The 14,865-nt window shown below is 34.7% G+C and overlaps 1 protein-coding gene across 7 annotated transcripts; it reads right to left on the bottom strand.

Annotated features, from left to right (window-relative positions):
* Positions 1–862: 862 nt before the first annotated feature.
* On the bottom strand, positions 863–12,590 carry LOC114925401 (uncharacterized). Of its 7 annotated transcripts, none has more exons than XR_011872143.1 (4): positions 11,794–12,588; positions 11,540–11,657; positions 8,272–8,329; positions 863–1,083 (listed from the first exon to the last, which is right to left on the bottom strand). XR_011872143.1 is itself a non-coding variant. In XM_029293139.2 (2 exons), exon 1 carries the CDS (start codon positions 12,441–12,443, stop codon positions 11,799–11,801), a length of 645 nt encoding a protein of 214 aa, XP_029148972.1. In that variant the 5' UTR covers positions 12,444–12,566; the 3' UTR covers positions 1,018–1,083; positions 11,794–11,798. The 7 variants fall into 7 exon arrangements, 1 of the variants encoding a protein (XP_029148972.1); XR_011872144.1 differs by lacking the exon at positions 8,272–8,329 and adding an exon at positions 1,534–1,725; XR_003814258.2 differs by lacking the exon at positions 8,272–8,329 and having other exon boundaries at positions 11,794–12,590.
* Positions 12,591–14,865: the final 2,275 nt, after the last annotated feature.

Genomic DNA, 14,865 nt, shown 5'->3' with positions numbered 1-14,865 from the left:
CATAATTTTTTTGACGTTGTACTAGGCTAATTTTCAAGAATGGTTGATGGAAAATTCTGATTCTAATGGATGAAAGGATGTTAGTTCTTAAACTGAATTATGATGAGATAATTATTGAGAATCTGTTATGATAGTTGTTGATAAACGGATGGAGAATTGATTGAGTTTAATTTGAAAGGATTCTATAACTTATGAATTTAGTTATGAATTGATGAGATGAAAATTGGATTGTTGGGTTATGTGAGAATTGCGAATTGTGGATTTTCTGGTTGCTTGAGAATCTTGTATCTGATAATTGTTGAGAAAGGATTGTTGGATTGTTGAGAAAGAGGGAACCCGTAAAGGTGGCTAAGTCCGAGTTTTAGGGGAGGTGCTGCCGAAATTTTATAAAATCTTAGGTTTTATTTGAGAAGTTATTTTAGAATATTTGGATTTGGAAAAATGATTATTTAAGTTTTATTTAGTTAAGAAAAGAATAATTCTATTTTGAATTCGATTTACGAGAGAAAGGCTTATATTTCAAAATTAAATTATTTAAGACAGAAACTATGTTTTGAGATTGATTCAATATGAAAAGAATTATGTTTTAAGATTGAAATAAAGGATTCCTTTTTAGAAGTTTGACGAATTTATAATATTTGAATTTGAATAATAAAGAGAGAGATGATTTTTGAGTCTTTGGGAAGTTAGTTGTAACGACCCAACTTCCAATACGTCATGATCGTACCAAAAGTAAGGCGTTACTGACCTGTTTTTTGTTATTAACTATTTACTATTAAGCCTTTAGTTCGATATCGCGATTCAATTTTATAGAAAATACCAGAAAATTTTGTTTTTGTTTATCAAAATCATATAGCAAACATTTCAGAGTAATAATAATCACATAATTATTAATAATAATATCTGACATACAAAAGATTTCAAATAAAACTCAGATACAAATCCTATCCCTCTGTATAAAATAAAAACTAAAGCTACAAAGGCGAGGGAATTCTATGAAAGCAACTCAAATCAAAAACTTAACTCATAAATAAGGTCTAACAATCGCCCGCAGCTTCAAACGGAGTCTTCGAACCTGTGTCACTGAAAAGGGTGGAAGATTTTGGGGTGAGAACAAACCACACGTTCTCAGTAGGGAATGGGAATGCCGTAAAAGTAATGATTAACATGCAAATAATTAACTTTGCTTAATAAACCATCTTTGTTAAATCCCTTGAAATACTTTTTAATCTTACTTTAGATAAATAATTAATTTCTTTAAATTTCTAAACCCAAAACAGATCTCAATCGCAAAACTTGTCATATTAAATATCCTTCAGCCACATAATTGATTCTCAGTCACAACAAACAGTTATCAATCATCTCTATACATTCACAGACTACTAGCACAAGTAAGAAACTCAATTAAACACATAAACAAATCACAATAAAACGAACAACACAATTACAGAGAAGTAATATAAGCAAACACAATCAAATGCAAATGCACAACCAATATGATGCATGTCTGTCCTAAGCAGGCCATGAGCTCACATGTCGGTTTACACCCTGCAGCCCGACATTACCTAGGAACAAGTCCCAGATATGGCTTCCCTTTGTGTCCTTAGTGCATATGTGTCGGTGGTAAGAATACCACTCCTTCGTGACTACCGGCAGTCGGCGCAAAGCCCGACCCCATAATATACGCACAAGCGGAAACAGTGATCCTCAGTTTGTGGGTTATACCTGAGATCAATACACAATAACATAACGATCTTCAGTTCGTAGGTTATACCCGAGATCAATACACAGCAAACAATGATCTTCAGTTCATGGGCTATACCCGACATCAACATACAACAATTTATGGGTTATTCCCGTAATCAATGATTACCAGTCCGTGGGTTTTTACCGCATATAAAACAAATAAGAATCTATAGGTTTCCCCGAGATCAATGATCATTCAGTTCGTGGGTACTTCCCGAATTTTACCAATTATCAATTCTTGGGTTTTTCCCGTAGTTAAACAACTAACAGTTCGTGGAGTTTTCCCGTATTTTATCACTTTTCATTTTCCTTTCTAAAACACAACAATCCACATATCAATTCTTCATTCTCTCTTTCCCTTTTAGTTCTTAACATTTTTCTTTATACCTTTCTTAACTTTCTCAAGCATTTATCCATAAAAATCTTAACCATCAAGCCAGTCATAATCTCTACTTTAGCAATCTTGACTCAAGCCAACTTTAAAACTATCTTTCAGCTTAGTTTTCTATTAGACTCAAGAAAATCATTTATTTTAAATTCATTAAACACTTTTCAAAAACATAACCTTTCATTAGAAGTAATCAAATAAAACTCTTCCTCAAGTTTACTAATTTTCCAAAGATTCAAAAATCATCCCTCTTTACTATTCAAATTCAAATATTATAAATTTATCAAACTTCTAAACAGCAATCCTTTATTTTAAACCCAAAACATAATTCTTTTCATATTAATTCAATCTCAATACATGGTTACTTTCTTAAATAATTTATTTTGAAAGTATAAGCCTTTTCTTGGTAAATCGACTTCAAAATAGAATAATTCTTTTCTTAACTAAATAACACTTAAATAGAATTATTCTTTTCTTAACTAATCCGATTTTCTGATTGTTTGGAAATACTGAGAATCCTGTTATTTGATTATGTTGAGCTGGTTGCCATAGGCTGGTTTGCTTGATGGTTGCAAATTGACTGAAATTCTGATCTTTGACGGATTTATATTGAATTAAATGATGTGCTGGTTATTTGATATATTGTAACGGTAGTTGATTTGGTTGGTGACTGATTGAAGAATGGTTTTGGAAAATTACTTATGAGTTTTTAAAGTTAGACTGGTTTACTTTTAAAATAAATGATGACTGGGTGAAATTCTGAATTTAATTGATGAAAGGATGTTAGTTCTTAAACTGAATTATGATGAGATAATTATTGAGAATCTGTTATGATAATTGCTAATGAATGAATGGAGAATTGATTGAGTTTAATTTGAAAGGATTTTATGACTTATGAATTTAGTTGTGAATTGATGAGATTGTAGTTGGATTGATGGATTAGTTGGAATTGTGGAGTATGATTGACTTGCTAATTATTATGAATTGTGAAAAAGTAATAAGAATTCAAAATGAAAGAGGTCGCCTTATTCAGAACCCCAATTATGAAATCCCTTCTCGTCCCCGAGATCATTTCACAAACAAAACAGAGATCTTCAGTTCGTGGGTTATACCCGAGATCAATAAACAATAACATAGCGATCTTCAGTTCGTGGGTTATACCCGAGATCAATACACAGCAAACGTTGATCTTCAGTTCATGGGCTATACCCGAGATCAACATACAACAATTCATGGGTTATTCCCGTAATCAATGATTATCAGTCCGTGGGTTTTTCCCGCATATAAATCAAATAACAATCTATAGGTTTTCCCCGAGATCAATGATCATTCAGTTCGTGGGTACTTCCCAAATTTTACCAATTATCAATTCATGGATTTTTCCCCGTAGTTAAACAACTAACAGTTCGTGGGGTTTTCCCGTATTTTATCACTTTTCATTTTCCTTTCTTAAACTCAACAATCCATAAATCAGTTCCCCATTCTCTTTTCCCTTTGAATCCTTAACATATTTTCTTAAACCTTTCTTAACTTTCTCAAGCATTCATTCGCAAAAATCTCAATCATCAATTCAGTTCATAATCTCTGCTTTAGCAACCTTGAGTCAAGCCAACTTTAAAACTATTTTTCAGTTTAGTCCTCTATCAAAAGACTCAAGAAAATTATTTATTTTAATTTCATTAAATACCTTTCAAAACATAACCTCTCATTAGAAGTAATCAAATAAAACTTAAATAATCATTTTTCAAATCCAAATCTTCTAAAATAACTTCTCAGATAAAACCTCAAATTTTATAAAATTTCGGCAGCACCTCCCCTAAAACTCGGACTTAGCCACCCTTACGGGTTCCTTCTTTCTCAACAAGTCTCCCCCTTTCCTCAACAACTACCAAATAAGAGGTTCTCAAATCAGTCAGAAAATTCACAATTTACAATAGCCAACAGTTCGGTAATAACCCACAATTCCCACATAACCCATCAATTCAACTTTCACCTCATCAATTTGTAACTAACTTTCACTTATCATAGGATTCTTTCAAAATTAAACTTAATAAACTAGTATTCCAAGAAACTTGGTGTTGAGGTAATTTGGTCACAATAAAAACTTGTACAATCTCTCTTAAAATTCTGTTATTGTTTCCTAAGAAAATGCAGAAAAACAGCAGCAAGTAGTAAGTTTGATAAATTCCTTAAAAATCCAGTTTTCACCCAATGCCTTTCAAAATTCACGACCTCAAACAAGACTCTTTTAGCTTGTTATTGAATCAAATTCCAGATTAATACCATGTCATATGAAAAAGTTATGAAGTGAGAAACACAGCCAGGCCTTTTAGAATTCGGTTTCCAAAATCCAGTGAGTTATCCATACTCTTTTCAACATATCTACTTGGTTAAATAGGATATTGACATGAAATTTAAAATGAAGATTGTGGACACAGGAAGCTTGAAAATGCCGTTGGTTTCAGCTCAAATACTTACCAGAATTGAAAGTTAAATGAGTTGGAAGTTGGTGCTTCTGCAGTAAAGAAACAGAATTTTCTGCAGAAACCATCAATCTTCAAAAATTCATTTCTCCCAAAATACTCATCAATAAATTCTGAATTTTTTTATGGGATGCTCAAAACACAGTAAAGTTTTATGCAAAAATAGTTTCATTCAAGTATATGACCTGGGATGCTCCCAGAAATTGATTCTATCTACTGTCATGTATGCAGAAATTCTGCCTTAAGCATTTTCAACAACCTTACTTATCAAAAACCACATTTGAACTTATAACCCTTCCAAAATCACACGTTTAACCTCTTTCCAGTTATTCAAAATTGTCTTCATTGCCAACACAGCCCAAGAACCCAGAATCAATAATTCACACGATGTCAAGTACTTAAGCATCATCAAACCTTTTCTTTTCTACATTATGCCAAGCATAATTTTCCATATACACTCATCATCATTCAAACACACAATAACTCATCAATTCACACCAGCAAGCTCAGCAACAAAAGTAACACCATTTATTCTATCCCTTACAACATTCAGTACGCACAATCATCAAATCAATCACCAACTACAGTTATAATTCAACTCAATTCCATCCATATCAGAGAAAACAATATCAATTACAACTTCAAACACTCACAACAAAGCCCAAAGACATTCGAAGCCTTAACCTGAATTCAATAATCCAATTGAAGCACTAAAACATCATCAAACTTACTCCAAATTTTACAACCTCAAACCAAGCTTATTTCTATCAATTAGTCTCTCATAACAACAAAACTAATTACATTCACAGCAATAATCAAAACTCAATTCATCAGTTATCCATACCACAGCTTTTCAATAATTAACTCGGTATATTGAAATTTAATAAACTATACTAAATTAATCATTATTCACAACAGCATCTAAATTCAATCACAGCTCAGAATAATCACAACAACTAACTAATTTCAAATGCATTTCAAATCATTCATGTTAATTAAGAAATTCTTAACCATTTTCACTTATCGAAATAACTTTGTAGGCATTTTAAATTAAAAACGTTAAATCCCCTACCTTAATTAGTCGAAACCGTCGAATTTAAACGCAACGATCCTCTTCTTTTTCCCAGTTTACAACAGCCAATGTGGCCGGAACAGCAGTAGCAGCCTCACTTCTTCTGGGGCAGCAACAACAATGACAATCGCGCCTATCCCAATTACTTCTATAGCGGTGACATCAGTGATTCCGGATAAGGACGATAACAAGTTTCAAGAATGGAATTGGGAACGCAGAGGAAGCTACTGTCGGGCAATAGCAGTGGCGCTTCCCTTCAGGCCTGATGGTGATAGAAGCTGACTTCAGTGCCGGTGATGCTGGACAGAAAAACAAAGGGAACTGAGGGCATGAACGGCGGTATTGGAACGACGGCGGTGGAACCCTCGCGGTGGTGGCCGTAGATCGATGGCGACAGCAGCGTGGAACACAGCTCGCGGTTCCCTCTCAACGTCTCTCTCTCATCTCTGTTCCACAGCAGCGGCCTCAACTGGTGCCAGCGGCGGACTTCACCCACGGTGATGGGGACGGCTCGGACAACAGCGACGGCGACGACAAGGATGAACGGCGACGAAGGCGGCTGGCTCCAGCGACGGTGACAGGTCATGATGAGGACGACGATGGTAACGGCACGGCGGCTTTCTTCGGCGGCGAGCTTGCAGCAGATGCAACGCCACTCTCCTCTGTTTCTCTCTTCCTTCTCGGCGTGGGTGGATGGCACGACGGCGAGCAAGATGCGGCAGGGTGTGACGGAGTGCGATGGTGGCGGCGGCTCCATAGAACGGTGGTGACGGCGCAGCAAGGCGCGACTGCGACTGCGACGGCAGCGAGCCCTAGCCGTAGCACCGTCCCTTCCTCTCTGATTCCCTTTTCTCTTCTCTGATTCCCATCTTTCCCTGTTTCCATTCTCCCCCCCCCCCCCTTTTCTTGCTGTGAGGCTTCCGTGGGTGAGGGATGGGGTCTATAGGGTTAGGGTTTCCAATTTGGGAAATTAGGGTTTCTGAGTTTGATTTGGGAATTAGGGTTAGAAATTAGGATTTTATAAAAGAATATGGATAAATATGAATAGATATTTTGATAAAATTGGAGAGTAGAGTAATTTTAAAATCAAATGTACTCTATTAAAAATATTTAGGAACATTATTTATCATCATATTGCTAAGTTCAATCAATTATTTCTAATTTACATTATAAAATGAACAAGTTAATTATATTTTGTAAAGTACAATTTAAATTCAAATATCAATTTTCTAGATTAAATCATACAAATCTCTATTATTTTTCTATCTCTGAAACTTTAATTTCAATTTATAAAATAATTAATTATAATAAAATTGTACATAAATATTAATTGACTTAAACTTAAAGTATTTATAAATATCAATCTAATCATTTCTAATAAAATAATTTCTGAGAGTTCAAATTAATAACATAATTCGTTCAAAATAGAATTTATTTAAATTAAATTATACAATTTTTTTTATTTTTCAATTATCAAAATTATAATTTCAATTATACCAAAATATCTAATAAAGATTATATAAAAATTCTAATTAATTTAAACTCCAATTATCATGAAACTCCATTTAATTATCATTAGTAAAATAATTTTCTTAAAATAAATCACAAATAACTAATTATTTGATTTTCAAAAACTAGGGTTGTTACATTCTACCCACCTTAGAAAAATTTTCGCCCTCGAAAATTGTTAGAATAAAATAAGTTCAAACTGAAATCAAAGAAAGCAGAATATATGGACAGAAACATAGGCTTTATCAAGGATGAATATTCAAATAGTCAGATTCATAGGCAAGCAAAGGTATACAAGAATGACAAAGTATGGTTGGGAAACAAGCAAATCACATTCTAAGAAGGAAATTCAAACTAGAGAATTCCAATGAAAGCAATGAAGAAAAGGATAGCACGAGTTCATGTAGCACGAGTAAAGATTATACGTCGAATCAAAGCTAACTTCATAACCTCTAACGCTCCCAAACCCCGTGAATCGCATTACCTATTCTTCTATTTCGTCTATGATAACCCATTAGTGTTGCCATGTACATAGATCATTAGTATTAAGTTGGCCAGACCTAATACCATAAAGTATGAAATGGTAAACTAACAGCGTTAATCATCAAACAGTCATGCAAATAAAACACAAACTCTTGTTATCAGAACAAGTCACAAAGCATGACAGACACTCAGAGTATGCAATGAAGCATAGTCAGTCCACTCCCAAGGCTCTACAGGAAGGAGTGCTCTGATAACATATTATAACGACCCAACTTCCAATACGTCATGATCATACCAAAAGTAAGGCGTTACTGACCTGTTTTCCTTATTAACTATTTACTATTAAGCCTTTAGTTCGACATCGCGATTCAGTTTTAGTAAAAATACCAGAAATTTTTGTTTTTGTTTATCAAAATCATACAGCAAACATCACCAAGTAATAATAATCACATAATTATTAATAATAGTAATATTATAAAGAAGAATTTAAATAAAATTCAGGTATGACTCCTATCCCTCTGCATAAAATAAAAACTAAAGCTACAAAGGTGAGGGAATTCTATGAAAGAAACTCAAGTCATAAACTTAACTCGTAAATAAGTTCTATAATCACCCGCAGCTTCAAATGGAATCTTCGAACCTGTATCACTGAAAAGGGTGGAAGATTTTGGGGTAAGAACAAACCACACGTTCTCAGTAGGGAATGGGAATGCCGTAAATGTAATGATTAACATGCAAATAATTAATTCAAGTTTCCAATGTAGTTTTCTTTATCAAACCTTTTCAAAAATTTCTCAAGACTTACTTGAAACCGTTTAAATCCATTTCTTTAATTCGTATTACTTACATAAAGTCTCAATCGCACTAGCAATTTATCAGCTACAAATAGCATTCCTCAACCATCACAGTAACTAAGTAAATCAGCAGCATAAATTATATACCCAAACCTCATTTCGCAAATACCATTCCTCAATACTTTACTAAGTTCACAGCATCAACAAAAATATCTAATCAAACACACAAGCAAGTCACTAAAACAAACAGCACAATCACAAAAAAACAAGACAAGCAATACAAATTACAAAGAAATAAAACAAGCAAACACAATAAAATGCAAATGCACAACTACTATGACGCATGTCTGTCCTAAGCAGGCCATGAGCTCACGTGTCGGTTTACACCCTACAGCCCGACATTACCTAGGAACAAGTCCCAGATATGGCTTCCCTTTGTGTCCTTAGTGCATATGTGTCGGTGGTTAGAATACCACTCCTTCGTGACTACCGGCAGTCGGCGCAAAGCCCGACCCCAATATACGCACAAGGGAAAAAAGTGATCCTCAGTTCGTGGGCGTCCCCGAGATCATTTCACAAACAAAACAGAGATCTTCAGTTCGTGGGTTATACCCGAGATCAATACACAATAACATAGCGATCTTCAGTTCGTGGGTTATACCCGAGATCAATACACAGCAAACATTGATCTTCAGTTCATGGGCTATACCCGAGATCAACATACAACAATTCATGGGTTATTCCCGTAATCAATGATTATCAGTCCGTGGGTTTTTCCCGCATATAAATCAAATAACAATCTATAGGTTTTCCCCGAGATCAATGATCATTCAGTTCGTGGGTACTTCCCGAATTTTACCAATTATCAATTCATGGATTTTTCCCCGTAGTTAAACAACTAACAGTTCGTGGGATTTTCCCGTATTTTATCACTTTTCATTTTCCTTTCTAAAACTCAACAATCCATATATCAGTTCCCCATTCTCTTTTCCCTTTGAATCCTTAACATATTTTCTTAAACCTTTCTTAACTTTCTCAAGCATTCATTTGCAAAAATCTCAATCATCAATTCAGTTCATAATCTCTGCTTTAGCAACCTTGAGTCAAGCCAACTTTAAAACTATTTTTTAGTTTAGTCCTCTATCAAAAGACTCAAGAAAATCATTTATTTTAATTTCATTAAACACCTTTCAAAACATAACCTCTCATTAGAAGTAATCAAATAAAACTTAAATAATCATTTTTCAAATCCAAATCTTCTAAAATAACTTCTCAGATAAAACCTCAAATTTTATAAAATTTCGGCAGCACCTCCCCTAAAACTCGGACTTAGCCACCCTTACGGGTTCCCTCTTTCTCAACAAGTCTCCCCCTTTCCTCAACAACTACCAAATAAGAGGTTCTCAAATCAGTCAGAAAATTCACAATTTACAATAGCCAACAGTTCGGTAATAACCCACAATTCCCACATAACCCATCAATTCAACTTTCACCTCATCAATTCGTAACTAACTTTCACTTATCATAGGATTCTTTCAAAATTAAACTCAATAAACTATTATTCCAAGAAACTTGGTGTTGAGGTAATTTGGTCACAATAAAAACTTGTACCATCTCTCTTAAAATTCTGTTATTGTTTCCTAAGAAAATGCAGAAAAACAGCAGCAAGTAGTAAGTTTGATAAATTCCTTAAAAATCCAGTTTTCACCCAATGACTTTCAAAATTCACGACCTCAAACAAGACTCTTTTAGCTTTTTATTGAATCAAATTCCAGATTAATACCATGTCATATGAAAAAGTTATGAAGTGAGAAACACAGCCAGGCCTTTTAGAATTCGGTTTCCAAAATCCAGTGAGTTATCCATACTCTTTTCAACATATCTACTTGGTTAAATAGGATATTGACATGAAATTTAAAATGAAGATTGTGGACACAGGAAGCTTGAAAATGCCGTTGGTTTCAGCTCAAATACTTACCAGAATTGAAAGTTAAATGAGTTGGAAGTTGGTGCTTCTGCAATAAAGAAACAGAATTTTCTGCAGAAACCATCAATCTTCAAAAGTTCATTTCTCCCAAAATACTCATCAATAAATTCTGAATTTTTTTATGGGATGCTCAAAACACAGTAAAGTTTTATGCAAAAATAGTTTCATTCAAGTATATGACCTGGGATGCTCCCAGAAATTGATTCTTTCTACTGTCATGTATGCAGAAATTCTGCCTTGAGCATTTTCAACAACCTTAATTATCAGAAACCACATTTGAACTTATAACCCTTCCAAAATCACACGTTTAACCTCTTTCCAGTTATTCAAAATTGTCTTCATTGCCAACACAGCCCAAGAGCCCAGAATCAATAATTCACACGATGTCAAGTACTTAAGCATCATCAAACCTTTTCTTTTCTACACTATGCCAAGCATAATTTTCCATATACACTCATCATCATTCAAACACACAATAACTCATCAATTCACACCAGCAAGCTCAGCAACAAAAATAACACCATTTATTCTATCCCTTACAACATTCAGTACGCACAATCATCAAATCAATCACCAACTACAGTTATAATTCAACTCAATGCCATCCACATCAGAGAAAACAACATCAATTACAACTTCAAACACTCAGAACAAAGCCCAAAGACATTCGCAGCCTTAACCTGAATTCAATAATCCAATTGAAGCACTAAAACATCATCAAACTTATTCCAAATTTCACAACCTCAAACCAAGCTTATTTCTATCAATTAGTCTCTCATAACAACAAAACTAATTACATTCACAACAATAATCAAAACTCAATTCATCATTTATCCATACCACAGCTTTTCAATAATTAACTTGGCATATTTCAATTTAATAAACTATACTAAATTAATCATTATTCACAACAGCATCTAAATTCAATCACAGCTCAGAATAATCACAACAACCAACTAATTCCACATGCATTTCAAGTCATTCATGTTAATTAAGAAATTCTTAACCTTTGTTAACCATTTGCACTTATCCAATAACTTTGTAGGCATTCTAAATTAAAAACGTTAAATCCCCTACCTCGACTAGCCGAAACCGTCGAAAATTCACTAAACGCAGCTGCTCCATTAGCAGTTTCCAGCACCTATTTCCATGGCAGCAACAATGAAAAGGTTAAACGCCTCCTCTCCTCTCCAATCTGGGATTCCAGAAATAGCAGCCAAACAGGGCAAGCAGCAACGTGAGGTGGTCATGGTGAATTCAAATAGGATAACAGTAAAAATTCTTAAAACTCCATGCTAACTCAAATTGAAGCAAGAGCCAGAATGCCTTACCTCAATTAGCCGTAATTGAAGAATTTAAATGCGGTAAACCCAATATTACGAATCCACGCAGCTTTGATGGCGGCGGAGGCTCCGGCAGCTGCGAGAACCATGAGCAGAGACAGAACTGGGCAAGCCTCCACTCCAAACATCCAAAAACAGCACCAGCTCCAACAAAGCTTGACGGTGGTAGAAGCTGACTTCAGTGCTGGTGATGCTGGACAGAACGATGAAGGGAACAGAGGGCATGAACGGCAGCATTGGAACGACGGCGGCGGAACCCTCGCGGTGGTGGCCGTGGATCGATGGCGACAGTGGCGTGGAACACAGCTCCTCGTGGTGGTCGCTCTCCTCCTTTCGGCGACGTCAGCAGCGACGACAGACCCTTGAAGCGGCGGCGGCAGAACGCGAATGAACGACGGCGACGCGGGCTCTGGCTCTATGGACGGGACGGCGCTGCGAAGCAGCTCGACGGCGAGCTCCAGGGAGGCGGCACGGCGAACAGCATCCACCCTTCTCCCTCGGACGTGCAGCTTCGGCCCTCTCCCCTTTCCTTGCAACAGCAACGGTGACCATGGTAACACGGCGGGATGAGGCTGGACGGCGGCGCTGTAGCTCAGTAATGGCGACGCGGTGGCAACTGGCGGGCTTCTCTTCTTCATGCATCTCTCTCTCTCTAATTTCTCGTTTCTGAAATTGTTCCACTGAAGGGGTGAAAGGGGGTGGGGTGCGGCTGTGGTGAGGGTGGCAGGGTTAGGGTTTCTCAATTAATTTGGGAATTAGGGTTTCTGATTCAATTTGGGAATTAGGGTTAGGAATTAGGATTTTATAAAATAATATAGATAGATATGAATAGATATTTTGATAAAATTGAAGGGTAGAGTAATTTTAAAATCAAGTGTACTCTATTAAAAATATTTAGGAACATTATTTATCATTCTATTGCTAAGTTTAATCAATTATTTCTAATTTACATTATAAAATGAACAAGTTAATTATATTTTGTAAAGTATATTTTAAATTCAAATATTAATTTTCTAGATTAAATCATACAAATCTCTATTATTTTTCTATCTCTGAAACTTTAATTTCAATTTATAAAATAATTAATTATAATAAAAATTGTACATAAATATTAATTGACTTAAACTTAAAGTATTTACAAATATCGATCTAATCATTTCTGATAAAATAATTTCTAGGAGTTCAAATTAATAACATAATTCATTTAAAATAGAATTTATTTAAATTAAATTATACAATTCTTCTTATTTTTCAATTATCGAAATTATAATTTCAATTATACCAAATATCTAATAAAGATTAAATAAAAATCTAATTAATTTAAACTTCAATTATCATGAAACTCCATTTAATTACCTTTAGCAAAATAATTTTCTTAAAATAAATCACAAATAACTAATTATTTGATTTTTAAAAACTAGGGTTGTTACATTCTACCCACCTTAGAAAAATTTTCGCCCTCAAAAATTGCTAGAATAAAATAAGTTCAAACTTAAATCAAAGAAAACAGACAGAAACATAGGCATTATCAAGGATGAATATTCAAAGAGTCAGATTCATAGGCAAGCAAAGGTATACAAGAATGACAGAGTATGATTGGGAACAATCAAACTAGAGAAAAAGATGGCAATGAAAGCAACGAAGAAAAAGATGACACGAGTTCATGTGGCACGAATAAAGATTATACGTCGAATTGAAGCTAACTTCATAACCTCTAACGCTCCCAAACCCCGTGAATCGCATTACCTATTACTTCTATTTCGTCTATGATAACCTGTTAGTGTTGCCATGTACATAAATCATTAGTATTAAGTTGGCCAGACCTAATACCATGAAATATGAAATGGTAAACTAACAGCGTTAATCATCAGACAGTCATGCAAATAAAACACAAACTCTTGTTACCAGAACAAGTCACAAAGCATGACAGACACTCAGAGTATGCAATGAAGCATAGTCAGTCCATTCCCAAGACTCTAACAGGAACGAACTGTTTCCCCTTCTGCGTATATTATGGGGTCGGGCTTTGCGCCGATTGCCGGTAGTCACGAAGGAGTGGTATTCTTACCACTGACACATATGCACTAAGGACACAAAGGGAAGCCATATCTGGGACTTGTTCCTAGGTAATGTCGGGCTGCAGGGTGTAAACCGACACGTGAGCTCATGGCCTGCTTAGGACAGACATGCATCATATTGGTTGTGCATTTGCATTTGATTGTGTTTGCTTATATTACTTCTCTGTAATTGTGTTGTTTGTTTTATTGTGATTTGTTTATGTGTTTAATTGAGTTTCTTACTTGTGCTAGTAGTCTGTGAATGTATAGAGATGATTGATAACTGTTTGTTGTGACTGAGAATCAATTATGTGGCTGAAGGATATTTAATATGACAAGTTTTGCGATTGAGATCTGTTTTGGGTTTAGGAATCTAAAGAAAGTAATTATTTATCTAAAGTAAGATTAAAAAGTATTTCAAGGGATTTAACAAAGATGGTTTATTAAGAAAAGTTAATTATTTGCATGTTAATCATTACTTTTACGGCATTCCCATTCCCTACTGAGAACGTGTGGTTTGTTCTCACCCCAAAATCTTCCACCCTTTTCAGTGACACAGGTTCGAAGACTCCGTTTGAAGCTATGGGCGATTGTTAGACCTTATTTATGAGTTAAGTTTTTTATTTGAGTTGCTTTCATAGAATTCCCTCGCCTTTGTAGCTTTAGTTTTTATTTTATACAGAGGGATAGGATTTGTATCTGAGTTTTATTTGAAATCTTTTATATGTCAGATATTATTATTAATAATTATGTGATTATTATTACTCTGAAATGTTTGCTATATGATTTTGATAAACAAAAACAAAATTTTCTGGTATTTTCTATAAAATTGAATCGCGATATCGAACTAAAGGCTTAATAGTAAATAGTTAATAACAAAAAACAGGTCAGTAACGCCTTACTTTTGGTACGATCATGACGTATTGGAAGTTGGGTTGTTACATTAGTAAACTTGAAAAAGAGTTTTATTTGGTTACTTTTAGTAAGAGGGTGATGTTTTGAA

This window comes from Arachis hypogaea, chromosome 15 (genome assembly GCF_003086295.3).
Source record: "Arachis hypogaea cultivar Tifrunner chromosome 15, arahy.Tifrunner.gnm2.J5K5, whole genome shotgun sequence".
NCBI lineage: Eukaryota > Viridiplantae > Streptophyta > Magnoliopsida > Fabales > Fabaceae > Arachis > Arachis hypogaea.
Note: the sequence above shows the minus strand (reverse complement) of the source record. Positions and strands in the feature narration are given on the sequence as shown.